At 33.1% G+C, this 24,053-nt stretch overlaps 3 protein-coding genes across 3 annotated transcripts in view; 2 read left to right on the top strand and 1 right to left on the bottom strand.

Annotated features, from left to right (window-relative positions):
* The first annotated feature begins 12,269 nt into the window (after positions 1-12,269).
* LOC115996808 (caffeoylshikimate esterase-like) lies at positions 12,270-13,390 on the top strand. The gene has a single exon (XM_031236225.1). It carries the CDS (start codon positions 12,283-12,285, stop codon positions 13,258-13,260), a length of 978 nt encoding a protein of 325 aa, XP_031092085.1. The 5' UTR covers positions 12,270-12,282; the 3' UTR covers positions 13,261-13,390.
* On the bottom strand, positions 13,388-16,908 carry LOC115996809 (V-type proton ATPase subunit c''1). Its single transcript, XM_031236227.1, has 4 exons — positions 16,666-16,908; positions 16,491-16,568; positions 13,956-14,126; positions 13,388-13,716 (listed from the first exon to the last, which is right to left on the bottom strand). The coding sequence occupies exons 1-4, from the start codon at positions 16,776-16,778 to the stop codon at positions 13,548-13,550; spliced, it is 531 nt and encodes a 176-aa protein (XP_031092087.1). The 5' UTR covers positions 16,779-16,908; the 3' UTR covers positions 13,388-13,547.
* A 4,484-nt stretch (positions 16,909-21,392) lies between these two features.
* LOC115995798 (plastidic ATP/ADP-transporter-like) overlaps positions 21,393-24,053 on the top strand; it is a 3,760-nt gene continuing 1,099 nt past the window's right edge. The window contains exons 1-4 of the mRNA XM_031234944.1: positions 21,393-22,184; positions 22,975-23,229; positions 23,427-23,570; positions 23,668-24,015. Of these exons, the coding sequence (XP_031090804.1) occupies positions 21,393-22,184; positions 22,975-23,229; positions 23,427-23,570; positions 23,668-24,015 (1,539 nt within the window). The remainder of the gene's footprint in view (positions 22,185-22,974; positions 23,230-23,426; positions 23,571-23,667; positions 24,016-24,053) is intronic.

Genomic DNA, 24,053 nt, shown 5'->3' with positions numbered 1-24,053 from the left:
ATTCGACTCTTAAAGGAGTAAAACGTCCACAATATATCGTGATATTATTGATAGAAGAGAAAAAAAAAAAGAGTAATAAAATGTGACTTAACTCTTTTTTCGGGTAAACAAGAACTTACGGCATAAGCAATGAACATGAACTTCATTTGTTAAATTAGAAGAGACCCGCCACCCCATTCGCATCTCATGTGTACTCATTTTACTACTTTGATTTTTTATTTTTAATTTGTATATAATGCATTGACAATTAAATTTATACTCTCTCATTCTATTTTATTTGTCTAATCGGTTAAAGAGATTTGGTTAAAATTTTTTATAATTTAATTTTTAATATTTAATTTAGTTTTAATACATTATATATATATATATATATATATATATATATATATATATATATATATAAATTTTCATTAAAGTACTATTAAATATAAAAAAAATCAATGTAAGAAGTATAAGAAAATGTTAAATATAATATCAAAAGGAAAAAGAGTTGGATTGGTTTTCAAAAAAAAAAAAAAGAGTTGGATTGAGAAATAAGTGTAATAACTTTGAACTAACAAAAAAAAAATTGTAATTTATGCTCCTCCCAAATATGCCAATTATCAATGTCATATTTGAATTATTAGTATTGTAAATGTTGTCCTTAAAAAATTGTAATTTATGCTCTACACAAATATACATAATATACTTTATGTGTTAGAATAATGTATTTTTATGAGTTAGAATAATAAACCTTCTAACGTAACATAACTCATTATGCTGCTCACAAATATACTATGCACGTTGTTTATGAGGAATAAATTAAATTGGTTTTTATTTGTTGGAGTTTGACCATAAATCATGTGCATGTGCCCTACAACATAATTAATAAGCCAGGTAATCAATTATTGTGCCCCTCACATAAGCTGACATTCACAACAAGTTCATGCATGGTCGGAAAGCAAGTACAATCTAGATGGATATTCATCTTCTCTCTAGCCTCTAGCTTAAATAAAATTAAAATTAAAAAACTCTTATTACGTATTCTCTCTTTAAAAAAAAATCAGATACAATCTCATATCCACTTTATTAATTAGTTGTACACAAATTTTTGATTGGATCATGATCGGACCTAAAAACACAAATGACAAATTGCCAAGTGTTTATAAGGCAAACATTGCTAGAGGACAAATTTTAATTCACCATTAACAAATTCTTTTAATATTAATATTACATTTTAAAATAGACATCTTATTATCTTAAAAAAAAATAGACATCTTATTCATTTTTTATTTATATCATTTTGTATTAATTAACCATTGAAGTTGTCATATCAAATTTTTTGTCGTAGCTAAAATTTTAAATTTATTTTGATTTTCAAATTTATTGAATATTATCTATTGAAATAAATATTATGAATTTAAATACTTTGTTATTTCTATGTCAATATAGATTAGACTGAGTTTTCAATATATAAGCACTCTCAATACATATGTCGTTTTCATTTTTTAAAAAAATAGTGGTACTATCATATAATGCCAATTGCATTTTTAATTTTCTGTTTACAACAAGATATCACCCCAAAAGAAAAACAAATTAGATCATTTATTGATATAAAAAAAGTGATATGAAACAGTTAATTTGTTTATTCATAGAAAAGCTGATATGAAAATACATATATTGTAATTTACAAATCAATGTCTACCATTTGAGTATTCATTTTGCTTAAATGATCTTCAAGAATTTCTTTAACAAATAAAAACATTACCAATAAGACATAATGGTCATATATTGCACTATTGTAGAAATAGTGAGATATGCAACCAAACATATAGATATGATCATAAATTGATTATTTAGAAAGATAAATTTATTTTTAACCAGTAAATTAACATTTAACTTAGAAACTAAAAACAATTTACATCAGTATATTGAAGATTTAATAAAGGGTATTTGAGAAAACTTTATGAAATAACCAATATGTCATTCAATAATTTGAAAATTCGAAATACACTGTTAATTTTAACATAATTTTTCAAGGGTGGATTAAAACTATCACTTTACACATAATTAAAGAGAAGAATTTGTATAAGGTAGTAATAATTAATGGATTAAGTCTATAATACAAGTATAATTAATGGACTAAAACCATCATTTTTCCTTTTTGCTAATGACCTTGTGGTCTAGTGGCACCTGATTGAATCCTCATATGAAAGAGGGTGGGTTCGGCCTTAATGGAGGCGCACATTGTAACAGAGTTAGTAGTTTAATACATTATTTTATATATACTATCAAATAATGTACCTTCAGTACTTAAATAATGTACAATAATGATTGAATAGTGGTAGGTACTTTTGGTTTTCCTTAATAGTGGTAGGTTTTTTAGGAGATTTTGCAGGCGTAAACTAAGAAAGAGAAAATAGAGTGGAGGAAAAAAAAAAGAAAAAAAAACAAACAAAATAAAAATTGAAAAAAAAAATTGTATTGGCGTGCCTCGGCGGGGGTGTGCACGGCATGCGCTCACTTGGCAGTGAGTCCCACTCCCCACTACCAAAATCCCTGAATTTCCAGGAGAAAAAACTCTCCAAAAACCACCCCTCACATTTGTTAAACCCCCTCCCCGAGAAAAACAACTAAGGGGGCGTTTGGTTCACGGAATGTTATATTACCTTAGGGAATGTTAGATTGCTGGGAATATTAGATAACTGGGAATGTTAGATTCCTGTGTTTGGTTTAAAATTGAACTAGGTAAATAAGACAACGGAAATAAGATAAATTGATTAAAATGCCAAAAGCTCAATATTAGGAATAAGATAAGGGAATGTGAGATTACCCAAGAAATCGGGGTGTATCTCACATTCCCTTCCAATAGCTAAAAACTTCATCGAGAGGTTATCTTACATTCCCTGGGAATCTTACATAACTTGAACCAAACGCCCCCTAATAGTGAAGGACAGTGTGTGTTTTGGCCTTTTTTTTTCCTTAATTTATAAATGTCAAAAAAAAATTTTCTCTTTTTTCTTCTCATCTTTCTTAGTTGGCACCTCAAAAACCGATCTAAAATCTCACTATTGAGGATGCCCTAAGCATGGACGAGAATAATCTTTCCAATTTGGTATATGTCTCCTTCAATTGCCCAACTAGAGTACTTGATCTTATGATACATGCATGTACTTTGTGCGGTTCTAGAGTACTTGAATTGATCTTATGATACATGCATGCATGTACTTTGTGAGGTTGGTAAGATTTGAATACTTATGTTTTATTCCTACTTTATATGTCTATCTATTCTCAATAATTTTATCGGCTAGTGAAGCGATTGAGGTTATATAAATATCAGCACACATATATACAAATTGTATGAATTTGGCGCCACAGCTACAGCTGATGGTTGCAAATTTGCAACGCAAATAACTCCGTTGAATTGCAGAGAGTTGCATGGAGAATATTGGGGATTTGGGACCAGGCCACCCAGATAGATATTGATGTGTTATTTGTACTATTATATTATATATGTTGTTTTGTATCGTAGTTGAAAACCATGAGGACCTCGTGAATGCTTGTGGCACAAACTCTACTCCCCTGTGGAAAATTTTAGGCCAAGTTGGAAAGGGTACTATCTATGTTATCACATCAGGAATATTTTGACCAGCTAAATTTTATTCATCACAACCGCATTATATTATACACTAAATGTTATTTTACACTAAAAGAATTTGATTTTTCAAAATTTAAAAATTTATTAGTTCGAATTTAATCAGTTTAAATAAAATATAATCTGTGCTGTAAATAATAATATTTTCATACAATATAATTTTGGATGTATCCTTTTAATTTTGTTAAAGAATTATGTTTTATATAGTTTAACTTTTAATTAATATATACGGAGCTAGTATTTGATATTAGTCTTGTTTTAATTGTATTGATGAGATCTTTTAAATGATATAATTTATGTTTAAGTATTTAACATAAAAAAAATACAAGGGTAAAATAGGAATAAAATTTTGTGCACTGTCCATCATCGGTAAAAACTTTTCTGTTTCGATCACGTCTTCGTTTGAGGTGAAATTCATCATACTTTTTTACCAATTTGTCTTTTTGCAGTCTTCCTTGGAGATTGTCTAAGATGGACTACTGATATAAGTTTATTTTAATATACTGCAGGTTCATTTTTAGTGTATATAAGTTTATTTGCAGGTAATACACTAATAATGAATATGTATCAAAATATAATGAACAAATTAAAAATTAAATAAACATGTAATATAGTAAAATAAATTTGCAATATACAAAAAATAATATGTATCTCAGTGGTTCACGACTTCACGATATAACGATTGATACATATAGTTTCCCAACATACGCTAGATGACTAATAATAAAACCCCCAAAATCCTTGCCCAAGAGCTGCTAGAGTAGGTAAATTGTGAGTCACTTCATCAGTCCTTAAGTTCTCATTCCTTGCCTCTGAGCACAATGAATTTTCATTATTTCTGTTCAGTTAAGATTTTACAATGATCCCTAGATCCTCGGCGGGATTCGAACTCCCACACTAATATGGAAACAAGATTTTATAGTGATTGGTCGAATAAATTTAACTAGTCCCACAGGAAAAGTTGGAGTAGTTGCCAGAGCCTAGTGGGTTTGGTAGTCAAGAAATGTTAAGCTTTCTTATCAATTTAAAAGGTGATAAACTTGTTATAATCATATTTAGTGCATGCTTTGACTTGAGAAATTTTGGGTTAATTAAGAATTATATGATCCCTTGAAATTTGAGAAAGTAGTCAGATTTATTTCTTTTTTAGGTAACTGTACTGTGAATTGTAAAATTTGTTCAATTAGTTTTTTTAATCATTTATTGTCATTTATTGCTTGCATGCGGCCAATGATATATTGATAATTAAAAATATTTTTCTTAAAAAGAATATAATTTAATTGGCATGCAATTATGTAGACGAGAGTGATGCATGCATGTTAATTGACACCACCGAAAAACTATTGTTAAATAGGTATATGTATTTTACAAAATTTTGACACCACTAAATTTAATTAGGTCCAGAGAATGATTGGGATTCATTGGCAATATTTGGGGCCCATGTAAAAATAGAAAAGAGTTGGGGGTGTGAAGTGCGCTGAGAAATAAAGTTAAGGGGGTGAGAGTGCCAAGACTAAAGCGAAGGGGTGTAAAGTGCATAAGGGAAAAAGTTTAGGGGTCAAAAGGTGGGGAGGTAGGGAAGTTAGGGTTTAAAAAGCGGAAGGGATAGAAAACAAGGACTCAATTGCAAAATGTTAAAGCCCCGCCAAGTAGTGCTGGTTGCCGGCAGGAGTCTCCATTGGGCTTTGCTAGTTTTGACGGGGCAACGCCTGTAGCCATCAAGGCTCACCTTGCACCCATATCATATGGGCGTGGAGTGGTGTTGGTGCATGTTGGTAGGGCGTGAAGGGGTAAATACGGTGGCATTATAGTAATTTTGTATAAGTTAATTTGTTGAATCTTTCAATGTAATTTTTCCTTCATCTAATGTATATTTTTTCCTTTTTGAGTGCACATTGTTGTCTCTTCTAGAACACACAGTTTCTGCCATCGAGTGTACATTGTTATGCTTTGCAGTGCACATTGTTGTGCCTTCCAGTGCAAATTTTTGAAGATTGTAGGTGTCAGATTTTTATTTTTATTTTTTTAAATTTAAAGAGTAGTGGATCTTGAATGAATCATTAATTACTAATTTGAGTTGAATCTTGTATTGCTCATTTATTTTTTTGTGATCGTTTTATGATTTGTGTTAAAGATCTTTTATTGAATTTAGACTTTTCAATAATTATTTCACATCTTTATACCTTCTAGTGCACTTTTTTGAAGAACATATAGGTGTGAGATTTTTTTTAAGAAGTGCAGTTCATCTTGATCACTAATTACTAATTTGAGTTGAATCTTGTTTGTTAGTTTATTATTTGTGGTCATTTATAATTTGTGTTGAAGATTCTATATTGAATTTAGTCTTTTCAATTGGTTCACATCTTTGTGCCTTCCCGTGCACATTTTTGTCTTCCAATGCACATTGTTGTGCCTTCTCGTGCACATTTTTAAAGATCGTAGGTGTCGATTTTTTTTTTTAAATAGTTAATCTTAAATGAATGATCAATACCTGAGATTTATCTGTAACTTTCACTTGGGAACTCCTTCGCACCAAATTTTAAGCCTATATATGTCTATAATGAGGTGAATTTACCTTAATGTGAAAATCTGTGAACTATTGAAGGATTGTATCGCATGTTAAATAAAATCACACTTCAATATTTAATTCTTTGCGTGTTATATTGTCATATTAGACTCTTTTTCATTTTGTAGGTATTTAGTTATTGCTCTACGTACACTCTTTATTAAACTCATGAGATAGTCAAACAAAAAGTGTTTTTTTTTTAAAAAAAAGTAGCATTGTATATAATGATAACGACATGTTAGTGAATATCATTGATATTATTTTTGTTGGAAAAAATAATGTAATTGACTTTATGTTTGAGATACATTTGGGTAAAATTACTAAAATCGTGGATGACTAAATTTGTTTAAAAAAAAAAATGATATTAATAAAGGTAAATTAAATTACCAAGCTATCTTAACATAGGACTCAATTGGTTAAAACTATCAAAGTCGAAGACCTAATTAAACACCAAAAGACATTTAGGACTAAATAGAGAAAAATCACTATAGTCGATGACTAAATTAGGTATTAACTCATTATAGGCCGAGAAGCATTTTTCATAGAGTTCTACACTTCTACTACATGTTTACATGGACTCTCAATTTTTACTTCCTCATTTTTAATTCTTGATATGACAAGAGATGATAAGTTATCTTTATCATGTGAATCCCAAGAAAAATGCAACATCAAAATTTTGAGTTAGAAAGAAAAAGTAGAGAGTGAGATTTCGGAGTGCAAGTACTATTTTCCTTTTCTATATACCAATATACAATACAATGTTCAGATAACTAATTAATAATATAAAATTTGGGAAATATTCAATCTTTGACTTTTATTGCCTTTTAAAGATTTTTGCGTAAATAAGCGTATGTTTTAATTTTTTTTATTATTATATATGTTATGTTTATATTTGTAATAATTTTTTTTTTCATTTTTTGAACAGCAACCCCCTACTCGTAGCAACAATTTGACGTTGCGAACAACAGGTTGCTGTTAGCAACAACAATTTGGAACTTCAAATAACAAGGAGAAGTTGTTCGCAACATAAATTTGAGGTTGCGCAGCAGCACCTTGCTGTTGTTCATAACATCAAATTTTTTATGCAGTATATTAGGTTGAATATAATAATAATAATAATAATAATAATAATAATGATAATAATAATTATTAATTATTATTATTATTATTATGTTTAAGAATTTTTATTTTTGCATAACTAGGAAGTATATTTTTAAATATTTTATTTGTACTATTTTGTTACTATAAATTTTGTGTATTTCATATTGTCATGAAATAGTTTTATTTGTAGGTGCAACTTATTAATATTGTATTAGGGATTGACATATAGCATTTCACTCTACAATAATGGATAAAAATAATGAAGTTAAGACTTAAGAATATCGATGTGGATCGGAGGAGGAGGAAATAGAATAAAAGTTTTATGAAATCATTAAAATAAGAATTTTATGATACATTATAACATTTTTTGTAAGAAATTTATAAACAATAAGAATCGAAGTCATCCAAAAATTTTAAGAATGTATCCAATTTAAAATATTAATGACTTTTGTAGACTTAAAATAAAAAAGTCCATAAAATTAATTAAAATTTATAAATATTTTTTATAGACTCCTATTAAATTTATAACACTTCAAAGATATTTTATGAAAGTCATTAAAACTCTATAAAAATTTTATCACTTTTAAAGTTTACAAAAAATCATAATTAAATGCCCTTAAAAGGCGAGGAAAAAGGAAAAAGAACATTAAATAAGTGGCGAAATTTTCTCCTCATACCATAAATAGTTGTCAATGTCATGACCAATTCAATGAATGTATTTGTCAGGGCCGGCTCTGGGGGTTCAGGGTGGGCACCTGCCCAGGGCCCATCTCTATAGGGGGCCCATAGGCTATAAGATATACGGAGTATTACATACATACATACATACATATAATATATATATATATATATATATATATATATATATATATATATAATATTACTTATTATATATTAAAAAAATGTTAATTGTTTCTGGAAGTAGAGAACTGAACTCACAAAGACTTAAAGAGACGTCGCACACCCATCGCTCACGCCGCCCAGGAGTATAAGGGTCGTCGGTCGCGCACTCGCGCCTACGCTACACCAACCACTCAAATACTTAAAGATTTTTTATTGGCTGATTCGGAATATAAGTGCTAGCTGCTTTTGTTCCTCTTTTTTTTTTTTTTTTTTTGTTAAGATCGATTTTATAATTTTTTTTTATACAATGTTGCCTAAAAAACATTTATCTGAAAGTGAAAACAAAAAAAAAGTAAACAAATTGATCATCCGAAAACAAATTCTTCATATAGGACCCTTTTTTTTTTAATTTTGCCTAGGGGCCTATAAAACCTTTGGACCGCCCTGTAATTTGTTGTAATGCATTGAAAGTGAGAGAGAAGGTAGGAATGAAAATTAAAATAATGAAGAAATAAAATTGCATTGAGAGATAAACAACGCATGGATGTAAGTAGTGCAGCGTATTTGTTAGATAGAATTGACAATTGACAAATACCACTGAGAAGAGCTATCCAAACCCAGTAAATTGGTATTGTTCATAAATGAATTGTTAATATGATTGTAAGATTAGATAATTGAGTAATTAGATAACATAGCTTGCGTAGAAAACCAATGCCTTCATAAACAAAACTAATGCCTATATAGACAAACCCAATGCCACTTATTATCAATATAATTGGCCCTCTATCTAATTAAAGACTTCTGCATATAAGCGAAAAGAAACTAACTGCATTATCAAGAAGCTATTGGAGGGAGCAGAGAAGGATTTGCCTAGCAACATTGAATCAATTCAAAATGAGCAAATGCATGCTATCTTCCTTGAGAGTGGTGGAGAAATTCATGATGACAATAGAATAGGGTGTTGTGCTATGATGTGGGTGACTGTGTGCTCTCATGTACAATATCGTGTGCATCGTAAAATGTCGTTAGAAGTACGTACACACACGTTACACTTATACATTACATTATGTACACTCTAGAATTGCACTGCACACACGTTCACATTGAGATGCATACATACGCATCATGCACTACCACAAGCAAATGCGCACACATACATACTATAGTACAGACATGCCAAGTAGACAATGCACACACATGCGCATCACATGAACACAAAATGCACACTAGGCTACAACGAAGTACACACATACCACAAAAACCAAGCAATGAGGACCGAAAGTTCAAATGCATACTTACAAAGGTCCATATGTGCCCACTAGTATATTGCCCGAGAAAACTACACGTAGGTCAATTACAAATATAGACAATACTATCCTCAAATTAGAGTTTTAGTAAAAACAAAAAAAAAAAAAAACAAAACAAAAAATAAATATCGAAATTAATTTTATAATTATTGAAAACTTTTCCGAGTGATGTTTATTTTATAATTATTGCAAACTTAAAAATTTAGTAATAATAAGATCCCTAAATTAGCCTTTGATTTCTCAAGATAGATGATGTCGATGTGTCGACACTCTTTACAGAAAAAATATTCTCACCTAAACCCCCATATATATGCATTTCTATTCTTTAATATAATCAAATATCAAAAGTTATATATATATATATAATTTTTGAAGTCTATTTCTTTGACAAATCAAACAATGAATTGGAATTCATATTCTATCCACCAAAAAAAATATTCTATCCACCAAACATGCTGGTATTTTATTTGCAAATATCACTATTCTTTTTTACGTATAATAGTAGGTATATATTCTCATGTGAAAGCAATACTTAATCTATAATTTTAATAAGAGTCAATAAAGTTATGGCTCTAACGAGAAGAAAAAATGTTATTAGTAATTTATTTACTTAAACAAATGATTCATATTATTTTGATTTTAGTAATTTTTTATAATTTTCTTTCTTTACCATCTATTATATTATTTTTCTCCGCTTAAATAACCACACATTCCGTTAGTATTAACTTTAGTAACGGAATATTCCATTAAATTTTAATTACCCATTAATATAAAAAAAAATTAAAAAAAAAAAACATACCTACTGAATAATAAGTTGGATACATACTGACTTGCTTTTGCAGGAGTTTGTTCTGACATTTTACATGAGTTTGTTTTGAGAAATAACCCAACACCACATCTCTTTAAACTCACCCTTTTGTTTTTGCACTATTCCAATAATCTCAAATTATCTTCTAGTGTAGATGCTCTTAACTATGAAAGATCTAATGATTGAGAGTGACTAAGATTGTATGCGTATAAGATAACAGGAAACTGATACTTGATGAACGTATCAGCTGATATGATTAACAAAATAACAAGTGAGCTAACAAACCATCATCTTCCTCCAACCAATAGTTATCATATCAATTAGTCAAGCCTATTGTATAAATAGGATCTCTCTATCCGCTTAATGGACATCTTCTATAGTCTAATGTTGTACTTACTCTTATTCTTGTAAAAATCACTTGGACAACTCTAATCCTCATTAGACCAGAGTACATTCGTTAATGTATTTTCACACCTTCTCTTTATCGCATAGTGACTATAAACATTTACTCTCCATTTCAATTTACGCTATCACATAAGATTTTGATTGTGACCCGAAGGTACAAAAATGTTGGAACTTGGGCTAATTTTCAAAATCCAGTTACTAGTAAGTGCAACTACTGTGCAAGTATGCGACAACTACAAATAAGTTATTATTATTATTTTTGAGTGATGAGGGAAACTCGTAATCATTACTTGAGGGTATGCACTAAGTAATTTTCACCTTGTGACTCTAGACAACTAAAGACTACAAATCAAGAAGGCCAACAGTAATCTCATGATTTTCAAATTAACAATTTGATCAACTTGATTGGAGTTGCCATATACTGTAAAGTGGTTACGTTATTAATCAACAATCTGACCAATGAGATAATTTTATGGTTATCAAATCAACAACTTAACCAACTTGTTTGTTAATAGGCAAGTAAGTAGATAGACATGTACTGCCCAATTTGAACATCACCTTTCTTGGGTTGCTGTTGACAAGTGTCTGTGCTGACTCTTGCATTGTTTATCTTTGCTGGTTTTAACACGTACTCTGCACGTGTACTCATGGAATGTTTAACAACTAACTCTCATCTCTCACCCTCCGATCCGTTTAACTCACTCCACTATTCAATACTTTTCATTGCCCATCCAAAATGCAGTCGGATGCGGCTCAATCCTATAATATAAATAGAATTCCTCTACCCGATTAAGGGACATCTTCTATACTCCTAGTAGGGTACTTTTATACAATCACTCAGATAACTCATCAGACTGTCGTTAATGCATTTCCACCTCCTCTACTCTTATCTCCTAATGTAACTCTAAATCTCTACTTCCCATTTTAATTTTATTTTATGCTATCACATAAGATCTTGATTTGACCCGAAAGAATGAAAATGTTGGAACTTGGCTGGGCTAGTTATGAGTAAGTGCAAGTGTATGTGCGACAACTACAGTAGATTTATTTTTGAGGGAACCACTATTCGAAGGTGTTTGGATAATTTCATCTTATAACCCTACGGCAAAGGACTATATAATAAGATAAACTAGTTTAAGTTATATATAATTTATTGGTTCAAATTAGAAAGGTCAATAGACTACTCCTATTAGGAGTAGCTCTCAAATCAAGAGGTAGGCGTTAAACTTATATAATAATCTTATAAGGCTGGAAGTCGCTCAAACCAAGAAGAAACAAGCATTAAACTTATGAGGCTAAAAATCACTCAAATCAAGAAGCAAGAAGCAGGAGTTAAATTTATAATCTTAGGATTACTAAATCACAACGGCCTGAGTTTATTATTAAACATGTTATCTAGTTGCGTATTTATTGTTAATACGCAACTAGATAGACAAATTTCAACATCACCTTTCTTCGGTAGTTGTTGACAAGTGTCTGTGCTGACTCTTGCATTGTTTGTCTTTGCTGGTCTAACACTGCACGTGTCACCCTCCGTTTGACCCACTCCACTACTGACTACTTAATTACTTACCATTGCCCATTCTGCAATGGTAGGTAGTAATCACCACCATCCAAAATGCAATCGGAAGCCACCCAACCGCCCCCAAACTTCTGGGGCGACATGCCGGAGGAGGAGTACTACGCCTCCCAAGGTGTGCGCCACACCCACTCCTATTTCGACACTCCTAACGGAACCATCTTCACGCAGTCATTTCGTCCCCTGGACGAGACCCAACCAGTGAAAGCCACTGTTTTCATGACCCACGGCTACGGCACCGACTCCGGCTGGCTTTTCCAGAGGATATGCATAAGTATTGCAACGTGGGGGTACCACGTCTTCACCGCCGACCTCCTCGGCCACGGCCGTTCTGAAGGCATCCGCGGCTACATCGGGGACATGGAAAAAGTGGCAGCCACGTCCCTCTGCTTCTTCAAGAGCGTGAGGTATAGTGAAGAGTATAAGGACTTGCCGGCCTTCTTGTTCGGGGAGTCCATGGGCGGGCTGATCACCACGCTCATGTATCTCCAGTCGGAACCCGGAACCTGGACCGGCCTCATCTTATCGTCTCCACTTCTCGTCATCCCTGAGAACAGGAAGCCCTCCAAGGCGCTCCTGTTCATGTACGGCCTGCTCTTCGGGCAGGCCGATACATGGGCAGCGATGCCAAACCAGGAAGCTGTGGGGAACTCCATTAGAGACCTTGACAAGCTAAAGATCATGGCCAGAAATCCAAGGAAATACGTAGGAAAGCCGAGGGTCGGAACCATGAGGGAAATAGCCAATAAAACCGAGTATGTTCAGAAAAATTTCGACAAGATCACTGTACCGTTTCTGGTAGCACACGGAACAGCCGATGGGGTCGCATCTCCTGCCGGAGCAGAAATGCTGTACGAGAAGGCAAGGAGTGAGGACAAGACCCTGAAGCTGTACGAGGGACTGTATCACTCCTTGATCCAAGGCGAGCCCAATGAGGATGCCAATCGAGTTTTGGCTGATGTCAAGGCATGGCTTGATGAAAGAGCTGCCAAATATGGACCAAAACATGATGCATAATGCATAATGCATAATGCATAATGCTAAGGGTGATAAATGCAGACGCAGTTGTATCAGCTGTTTACTTTAGAATAACAAGAACTATATCCTATGTATTCTGAAATCAAATACAATAAGCTTTTTCAAGTTAGCCAAAAATAGCATAATAGCTTATTATTGTAAACTTCAAATAACACAGATTATTGATTCCGAGATACGTGCGCAAATGCAAATAATACAGAACACACAAGAAGAGAGATGGAGTAGAAGACTGTTATTACACTGCACAAAATAGCCTACATAACTCACTATGCCTTGGATGGCCATGATGCTTGAGCTGACATGATTATTCCCACAATGACACCAAACAGCCCCAGCGCGCTACCAAAAATCTCAATCACCAGAATCTTAACAAAAAGTGTGGAGTTTTGTGCATCAGATAAAGCACAGCTGCTACCAATCACTCCAACGCACAGCCTGTTAGAGGATGAAGGGAAGAAAATCAGAAACGTTGGAAGAATAAATGTAATGCCTGTTAGAAGATGAAGGAAGAATAAATGTAATGCCTGTTAGAAGATGAAGGAAAAATAATCAGAAACGTTGGAAGAATAAATGTAATGCGATGGTATATGATGAAAAAACAAAATTCTTTTGGGACTATTACTAAAATGTAATGGGATAGCATATGATGAAAAAGCAGAAACATTTTAGCCTACCCGCATACAAGATTGGCAAAGCCAACAATTATCCCTGAGGCAAAAATTGCATAGCCAGCTGTGAGGGACTCGTATGCATGCATCTGGGAGGAAGGAACACTCTCAAGCTTCGTTTGGAGAATGATAGCCACAATGACACCATAAATAGCAACTGCCTCGCAAAAAATTACACTGAAAAAAGTGGAGCATAAGCACATAAGCTATAAAGCTATGCAGTGGCATTGGAATTTGGAAATATTACAAACTACACTCCCTTTTCTGGTATTTCCACCGTGTTGGAAATCTTTAAATTATACTCCTGTCTAAAAATGTTTCCACTGTTGAAAATCTTTAGTCAAATTCAACTAATCAATCTAGGTTGGAAAACAGTTTTAGCCATTGCCGGAACTTCATATATTAGTTAAATTACACTTTAAAGTGGAAATTCAAACAACTTCTGGGATGAGAAATATTTGGGGTTGCATTTGAAATAAAAGTAGGAAAACTCTTTATTCCCCTCCTAAATTTCCCCTCCAATAATTTATCTCCTGATGTGGCTTCCATGAATGGGCTAACCCCACCACTAATTAAAAAGAGAACTTACTCACCAATTAGATATTGACGTCATGAGGGATGAATTGGAGGAGAAAAATAGGAGGGGTATATAGCATTAATCATAAAAGTAACATATAAGACTGGTGCATGAAGAAAGGTGGAGATATGATGCACAGCTATAGCAGTGGCTTAGAATTGGTATTATTCATTAAAATTTAAAATGTTAACAAGGAATCAAGGATTTGAATCCAAACACTAAAAAAATCCAAGCACAAACGACTATTATGAAACGGCAGAAACTAGGACTAGATTGAACGAAGAACTAAAACATGAATGAAAATTGAGCAATTTCAGTTTCTTTCAGTTGAATTATACAATTTGTGGTTCTTGTCTCCAATCTGTAAGTCTACTAATGTATATGGGCATTGATGATGACTATAGAGAGCCTTTTATCTAGAATTCTTAAGGAACAACACAATTTCCACTATTTTACCTACATCATACTTCCTAGAGAAAGAAGTATTCAGCATTGTGATTTTTATTCCATTGCTATCAGTGACAATATTCTTTTCTGTGGATTTGCAGTTTTCTGTACTCTCTGAAGATAAATTAATCAAAATAGTAGTGTTAACAATTAGAGCAAAAGTTGTTCCATATGACTGACTATCTTAGTGAAAAGGGCTACAACTGAATCCTATTCATTCCCCCTGAACAGATTCCCATCAAATTAAGAATTAATATGTGATAAATTATACCAATAAAAATTAGAATACACTTGGAAGTTCAGTCTCCAATACATTAAGGGTGTGTTTGGAAACCCGGAAAATGATTTCTGGCCGGGTTTTTGGTGTTTGGGAAGAAGGGGGAAAATAGAGTCAATGGAAATGAACTTCTTGGTCAATGGAAAATAAGCCCAATTTTATGGAAAATGACTTCCCCTTTTTTTTGGGGGAAGTCATTTTCCAAAGTTTGCTTCTTCCTTCTCCTTTGCTTCTTCCATCTCCTTAGGCCTCCTAAATGCTTTAACTTATTCATCTTCATCCCATCTTCTTGACATCTTCAACTTTTTCTTTTTGTTTTTAAGTAATAATTTATTTTTTTATTATGAGATAGATATTATGAGTTTTATTTTTTTTATTTGACATCTGAAACCAGTCGGCCACTTTTATTTTTTATTATTTTTTTAATTTTTTTTTATGAGATAGATATTATTTTGTTGTGATTTTTTGTGATTATTTTATTTTTTGGATTGTATATTTGTTATAAATGTTGTTACATTTAAACAAATTAATTAAAATATTCAATTATATAATTCTGTTCATTTTCCTACCCATTTTCTGGAAAATGAGCCAAACACACCAACACAGTTTTCTGTTCTGCAGCCAAACACAAGAAAGGAAAATATTTTCTGGAAAATGAGCTCATTTTCCAGAAATCATTTTCCTGCTTTCCAAACACACCCTAAGTTTAATGCCTTCTCCAAAAAGAAAAATCTAGGGTGTGTTTGGCTCGCACATGGGAATCTCGGAATGGAAATCAAATACTTGTTAATGGTAATGGTTTTGGTGAAAGTATTTTGCATGTTTAGTAGTAGGGTGGAATCGGAATGATTACAAATTTTGTTGTTTGGTTATGTAGGATCCTATAATAGGGATAAAGGTTTTTAAAATACAAAAAACAAAAATCTAAAAGCACTAATCCAATTTTAAAAATCAAATTACCAATTAGGATGGGGAATAATGGGATTAAACCCTTATTTTATTAGGGAATGAGTTTTCTAAGTAAGGGTAATCAAATCCCATAGTACTATTCTAGAAAGCTGTCAACCAAACCAAACAATATCAGTGACTTTGATTCTCATTCCTAGCTAAACCCATGAACCAAACACATCCTAAGTTTAATGCGTTCTCCAAAAAGAAAAATCTAATGCTTTCAAAACGAATGGTATACTGGGGGAGAAAAAAACATCAAAAAACGAAATAGAACCCGAAACAAACATACCTGATGAGATTTTTGGAGGTAATGCGAGGGGCTTTGATCGCAGCGCCAATCAAACTACTTCCTGTTATATAGATCCCCCTAAATAGCAAAAATTAGAGGTGAGATAAGGTATTGGAAACAGGAAAAACGTCAGGAAATTGAATCAATAGAGGCGAAAATAGAAGAGGAGATTTACCAGGCAGCACCGAGAACTGAAACGCCGATTGAGATGGCAATTCCGATGGCGGAGAAGGTGTAGGGAGAGATCTGCGTCAGCGCTCGCGACCATGAGCTCGAATCGCCACCCATCGTGAGATCGGAAGGAAGTTCGCCGAGTATGGATTCAGATTTCAGAGATCGGTAGATAGGGGAATAGGGAACAGGGGAAGGATGAAGATGGAGAGAGAACTTTGGGCCGGAGCGAAGTGACGCTTAATCCTTCGACTTGATTATATTTATTAAGTTGTGAATAAAAGATGAAGATGGGGCAAAACTCAGCCCAATTATTGTTGGGCTGTTGGCCTCTCATATTCAATATTTTTATTTATATTTAGTAAAATGTTACTCCGTATAAAATGCTAAGTTATGTACAATTGTAATACGAATAAGAATTGTATTATCATATCTAATCTAAAAATATAATAAATGTGAATGAAGATTATACCCTCATTTACGTCTGTTTTTTCCGTTAAGCTTTTTTGTACATTATGCTATAAATGTTGTACTACATAATATTTTGGACAAATATACCACTACCGTTATAACTTCCGTTATCTTTTCCACTATTGTTACTATGCACATGCATCCACAATATATTTTCTTATCTTCTTCAATAATAATAATAATAATAATAATAATAATAATAATAATAATAATAATATATACACATTAAATATTAGAGTTATATGTCAGTTATTTTTTAAAATATAAATATCCAATTTATAAAAATATTTTACATTATTATTATTAGTATTATTATTATTTTTTACTATATTAAAATTTAAACAAATTTTAAAATTTAATACAAAATATTAATATTAGGCACCTATTTTTTTGTGCATCACGCATAAGAAAAATTAGTTTGACAATATTAGACAAACCTTCCTAGTGTAGGAGTATTTTAGGCAAAAAGTTAAAATGTAAGATTTTGTTTTTATTAATAGTATAGAAGTATAGATAGATATGAACATGTATCCTAATAGTAGTAGTATGAATCTGATTTTGTATCAAGTATACTAGTAGTAGTAGGGATTATGGATAGAGAGTTAAGGAATATACTTTTTAAATTCTCTCTCTGTACTCAAAAAAATTCTCTCTCTTTTTTCTTAAAAAAAAAAAAAAGAAAAAAAAAAGGTAATGTGTGTGTGTGTATATATATATATAGTTTTTTTTACAATTGAACCCCAATTTTTGGGGCCATGTGCAATGGTTTTGGGCAGATATGCTCAAGGCTGGCCCTCTGACTTCGTACAAATCTCTATTCTTTCAAAATTCATTATGTGAACCATACAAATTATAAATGTCATGAGAAAAAAGAATTAGTCCAAGGCATTTGTCTAGTGAGAAGCGTCACTTAAGATTCACTATTCAGTAATAAAGTAATGTTTCAATTTATGTCACGAATATTAGAGATTTAGGTTTGAATCAGGCTTATCGTATTCATAAGTATATCATTTGATATTAAATACTGAAATTAGATTTATTCCGTTATAAGTCTAAGGGGAGTTCATGACTTTTATGTGGCACATAATACGAGTATAATTTACCGAAGTTAGAAAATGTGTTATTAAAAAAAAAAAAGAATGAGATAGTAAAGTGTCTGCGACGGCGATAGGTTGGGTTGCGGTGGTAGTAGGAGGATTCACGTGGTTTTTGCAGGTCCTTGGAAAGCCGTCCATATCGTGGGGGACCAATTCCAATATACTATGCTGCTCGTGTTCAGCAAACCAACGATACAAATTTATCATGAGCATGTGCCATAGACTATAGAGGATTAGCGGTTAAGATATTTTGGAGCCTCTTGCCCCACTGGGCCAAAATAAAGTTTGATATTTTACATAAGAGAAATGATATTTTTGGCAAAACTTTTAACTTTTAGTCAATTAATGTATGATAAAAGTAAGTATTTTACATATGATTGATATATAAATATTTCATAGATGATATGATACCGTTAATTAAGATTTTTTTTTTTTGTTGTGTGTGTGGATTCATGGGTCCTGGTAGGTGACCTTAATGATGCGGTTTATGAGAAAAAATGGTGCATTGAAGCTTATGAGATGTGTAGTTTGCTTGATTTCAAGTCAACAATGGCAACGTATATCTCAGAAAAGTTTGTGGGTGGCCCGTGGGACTTGGGAGTAGGGGTGTGCATTCGGTTAACCGAACCGTTTTTATCGAACCAAATTAATCGAAATTTTAAAACCTTTAACCGTTAACCGAACCGAAGTATGTGTTACTGAATCAACCGCACCGAAATTTTTTTCGGTTAACCGATTAACCGAACTTTTTAAACCTAACATATAAAATTTTAAAAATAACACCTAAAATAATAAATTCAATTAAAATAAAATACAAATCATCCATAACTTCAAATATTCAAACATCCATAATTTCAAATCTTCAATCTAATTAGTATTTAGTATTTATATTTAATTATTTATCTATATATATAAAAATTCGGTTAACCGACCTTTCGAATCGAATTAACCGTTAACCGAAATTTCAAGATTCCTTTAACCATTAACCGAACCGAATTTTTCGGTTCAGTTAATGGTTAACCGAAATTTTTCGGTTCGGTCGGTTAGCCGAAATTTTTCGGTAAATTGCACACCCCTACTTGGGAGAAGTATTCCATCAATTATACTGAAAATAACTAATTCTATTTTATATTGGTTATAACTTTCATATACAAAAATTATATTAATTATTTTCTTATTTTAATTTTTACATTGGACATTAGTTTATTTGCGCAATGAATATCCTATAACTAGTATTTAATACAAATGTTCATAAGTGCTACGTAGTACATTATATTTTTAAGTAATTTGAAATCGGAGATTCATATTGATTAAATGATATTTAAAAATATATTTATAATGTAAATGTATTGATATAATGATATATTAAAACGTCAAACACCTTGTGCTCAAATGACATGTAATGACTATCTCATATGATAGACTATATGAGAGGTCATGAGATCGAGACTCGAAAGTATAAAGTATAAATTTGACTCTTGTGCACACATGAAAACTTACACGACTTGCAATTTTACCTCCGCAGTAATTCTAGAAGCAGGTCCTATACTCCTATGAATTTAAGATTAATCCAAATAAAACAACAAAATATAAATAATAAATTTTGATTACCAAACGCACCCACACCTACTCTAAGGTCTGCAACGACCAAAACACAAATTTATTGGTAGGTTTCAGATTTATAATTAATTTATAATTATAATTCTGTTCTGTGGTTCTGTCCTCAATAATGAATTTGATACGCTACAAGGGCGGAGGCTATCCACCGTACAGTCAAGTATTTTATTTGACAAAAACATGCATAGTTGTACTTTAATAAATTTTCTAGTGGTAAATGAACTCTTTTTGTGGGAAGAATTTTTGAAGAATTCGGTTCGATTCTCACAAGTGATGATTACCTGGTCATTTGAACGGACAGAGAAAGACCCCATGAATTTACCAAAAAAAATAAAAAAAAATTCCCTATTTCATAAAATATGTTGAATTTATTTATAACCTATACTATTAGTCTATTAATAAAAATAAAACCGTTCAATTAACTTCCCGTTCAAAACACTCAGAAGCTACGAAATATTATTCAACCTCATTCTTTAAAATTTTAAATTAAATAACTTTGAAAAATTTTATAAAAATATAGAGTGAAGAGTTTTTTTTTTTTTTTTTTTTTTTTTTTTTTACAAAACAAAAAGACTATTATTAAAGGAAGATAGGAAACATGGATTGGAACGAATACAATCATGAGGGACAAGTCTCCCAACAATGGGAGTCTGACTGAGAGCCAACAACCCTTGCTAGATTATGGATAATCTGGTTCGCTAATCTCCTTATAAAAATACAATCAGAAGATTCAAAGTTTTCCTTAAGCTCTTACACTCATGGATGATAAGGCCTAAGTGTGATCTTTTAGGAATATTATTCTTCATCTCATTAACCCGCCTTAAGCAATGGTTTGAGTCTATCAGTAATATGCAACATAGGTTAGTTTACCTTATTTTGATACTTTATTAGCTAAGTCATAAAATAAATGGCAAATACTTTGTGCTAAAATGACATGTAGTGACCTCCCTTGTATAGGAGGTCATGAGTTTGATCATCGGAAAAAATCATAAAATAAATGTTATTTACACATATTCGGGTAATTAGGTAATAATTACAAACTATATTCTTAGTATTTGACTTTCTTAAAGTAACACGTGTATTATGTATAATAATTAATAATAATGATGTATAAATGCACGTGTGTAAGTAATATTACTTAGTTACTAATTAAAAATAACAATGATTTAAATTTCTAGCAATAAGGCAGTAAATTATAATGGAGCATAGAATAGATATTTTATTTTATTTTTGGTTAATTGTTATTTTGTCCTTCTAGTTTTGTCTCGTTGTGCCTCCCGTTATTCCAGTCTCCAGAGCAGGGTTTGGTAGAGAAGAGGAGTATATATAGATTTTGTATAGCGTATTCGCATTTCGCAAGACCTCTCAACCTTCCGGATCCGCAGCCTTATCCCTCCCTCCCCTTCTCCGTTTCATGCGCTTTCTCTCGTCTCCCGTCTCGTGAAGTAAAGGTCAAATCTTGGGGATTTCTTGGTGTTTGCGAGACAGGGAAGGAAAGAAAGAGAGGGAGAGGGAACACAGAGAGAGGAGTTTGTGAAGAAAAGAAATGGATGCCATATTACAATCTAGAGGGCTTCTTTCTCTGCCTTCGAAGCCCAAAATCAGAGCTTTCTGTGGCCCAGTGCCACAGGGGGGATTAAGGCATAGATTTAATGGTCCGAATGGTTTGAAGGCGAAACCGTTTGATGGGTTGTCTATTTCTGCCGGTGGGTTGCAGAAATTTCAAGCTTTTGTTGCGAAGCCTTCGTTGGTTGCTCAGAGGGGGAGATGTTTCCCTGTCTGTAGGGCCGAGGCGGCGGCGGCGGCGTCGGCCGATGGGCAGCCGTTGTTGGGGGGAGAAAAGGCGTCGGAGTCGCCTAAATTTATGGGCGTCGAAGTTGACACCCTAAAGAAAATCATTCCCCTTGGGCTGATGTTCTTTTGTATCCTGTTCAATTATACAATCCTGAGGGACACCAAGGATGTGTTGGTGGTCACGGCCAAAGGGTCGAGCGCCGAGATTATTCCTTTCTTGAAAACTTGGGTGAATTTGCCCATGGCTATAGGGTTCATGCTATTGTACACAAAATTGGCTAATGTGTTGTCCAAGCAGGCTCTTTTCTATACTGTTATTCTGCCCTTCATCGCTTTCTTTGGGGCTTTTGGGTTCGTTTTGTACCCCCTCAGCAATTATTTCCACCCCACAGCTCTTGCTGATAAGCTTCTAAACGTCCTGGGTCCGAGGTTCCTTGGGCCAATTGCAATTTTGAGGATCTGGAGTTTCTGCTTGTTCTATGTCATGGCTGAGCTTTGGGGAAGTGTGGTGGTTTCTGTCCTGTTTTGGGGGTTTGCTAATCAGGTAATGCTTTCCCAGTATCTTATTAATTATGGGTTTTAGTCTATTGTCTATAGCTGTATGTATGCTTTAATATATATAAATTGTGCTCCGGTCCTATACTAGGAAGCAGAAATAGGGTATAGCTCAATTATTTGTTTATATGATGATTGATTTATCTGGGGTGATAAAATGTTATGCTGTAGAAGTGATTTATCTTGTTAGATTTTGGTGATAATTATGGCAACATAGTGGTGTGTGGTGGATTCTGCAGCCATTCATTGATCTGATATGTAACCTTTGCTTTATTGCTTGTGACATTTGGTTGTTTCAAACTGCTTAGTAAACTGGGTTACATGATGTATTGTATCTTTTCGGTTCAAGTTTTAAGCATGAAACTTCATTTCACCAAAAGTGTTGGCAATTATCTCTGTTCTATGTGCAATTTATGGATGGAAGCTAGTGAAGGAACTTGATTTCCAAGCAGGGGGGGGGGGGTGGTGGTTGTTGCCATTTTGTTTTGATTTGTCCATGTTGAAATGTTAAGTTTTAGACTTTCTCTGTTCATCTGATGGAGATTTGCACCGGTTGGAACTCTTAATACATGGTCACACATGGCTCATAGGGTTTCATTTTGATTAATTACATGTTTGATGTATGATGTAATAGTTAATGAACCGGCACATACATAGGCAATTATTCTGACACTTAAAGGCCGCTTGTTCCTCTATGTTTTCTATGACCATGCCTCCAACTTTTTCCTATTAGACTGTTGTCCAATTGACGATGGACTGTTTTGATCACTTTGTTACAGATAACCACAGTTGATGAGGCTAAAAAGTTCTATCCTTTGTTTGGACTTGGTGCCAATGTTGCTCTTATTTTCTCTGGCCGTACAGTGAAGTACTTCTCTAATTTGAGAAAAAGTTTGGGTCCTGGAGTTGATGGTTGGGCCATATCCCTGAGAGGAATGATGACTATTGTGGTTCTGATGGGGCTTGCTATCTGCTCTATTTATTGGTGGGTGAATCATAATGTTTCTCTCCCTACACGTAGTCAAAAGAAGAAGGTAATCAATCGAAACTGTTCTGCTTTCAATATTTTTTCCTTAACGAACTGATGTCTCCTCTAGAACTTCTGTAACTGGCCCTATCAGAATTTTAATTTATAGATTATCAACACTTTGAACACATTGCATTAGAGGATCATTATTTTAGATTTTTAGGTGTTTTTACTACTCTAATAACTATTTTAATTCTTTTGCAGGAGAAGCCTAATATGGGAACAATGGAGAGCTTGAAGTTCTTGGCGTCTTCAAAATATATTAGGAATCTGGCGACATTGGTGGTAGCATATGGCATAAGCATCAACCTTGTTGAGGTTACATGGAAATCGAAGCTCAAAGCTCAGGTAACTATTTAGAAAGCCCTCGTGTTTTGATGTCATTTTTGTTAATTTCCCATCCCATTTTTGAACTAGTTTTCTCTTTTGTGCACATATTTTGCAGTTCCCAAGCCCAAATGAGTATTCATCTTTCATGGGCGATTTCTCAACTGCTACCGGAATTGCAACTTTTTCAATGATGTTGGTAAGCCAATGGATCTTTGACAAGTACGGTTGGGGAGTAGCAGCAAAGATAACACCATCCGTCTTGCTCCTTACGGGAGTTGGCTTCTTTTCCCTGATTTTGTTTGGTGCCCCCCTCACACCTACTCTTGCAAAGTTCGGGATGACTCCTCTTCTAGCGGCTGTTTATGTGGGCGCGATGCAGAACATTTTCAGTAAGAGTGCAAAATACAGCTTATTTGATCCATGCAAGGAAATGGCATACATTCCCTTGGATGAGGACACCAAGGTGAGATACCCCCCCCCCCCCCCCCCCCCCCCCCCCCA

Source organism: Ipomoea triloba, chromosome 11 (assembly GCF_003576645.1).
Source record: "Ipomoea triloba cultivar NCNSP0323 chromosome 11, ASM357664v1".
Classification (NCBI taxonomy): Eukaryota; Viridiplantae; Streptophyta; class Magnoliopsida; order Solanales; family Convolvulaceae; genus Ipomoea; species Ipomoea triloba.
The sequence above is the reverse complement of the archived record's forward strand: the minus strand, read 5'-3'. Positions and strand labels throughout refer to the sequence as shown.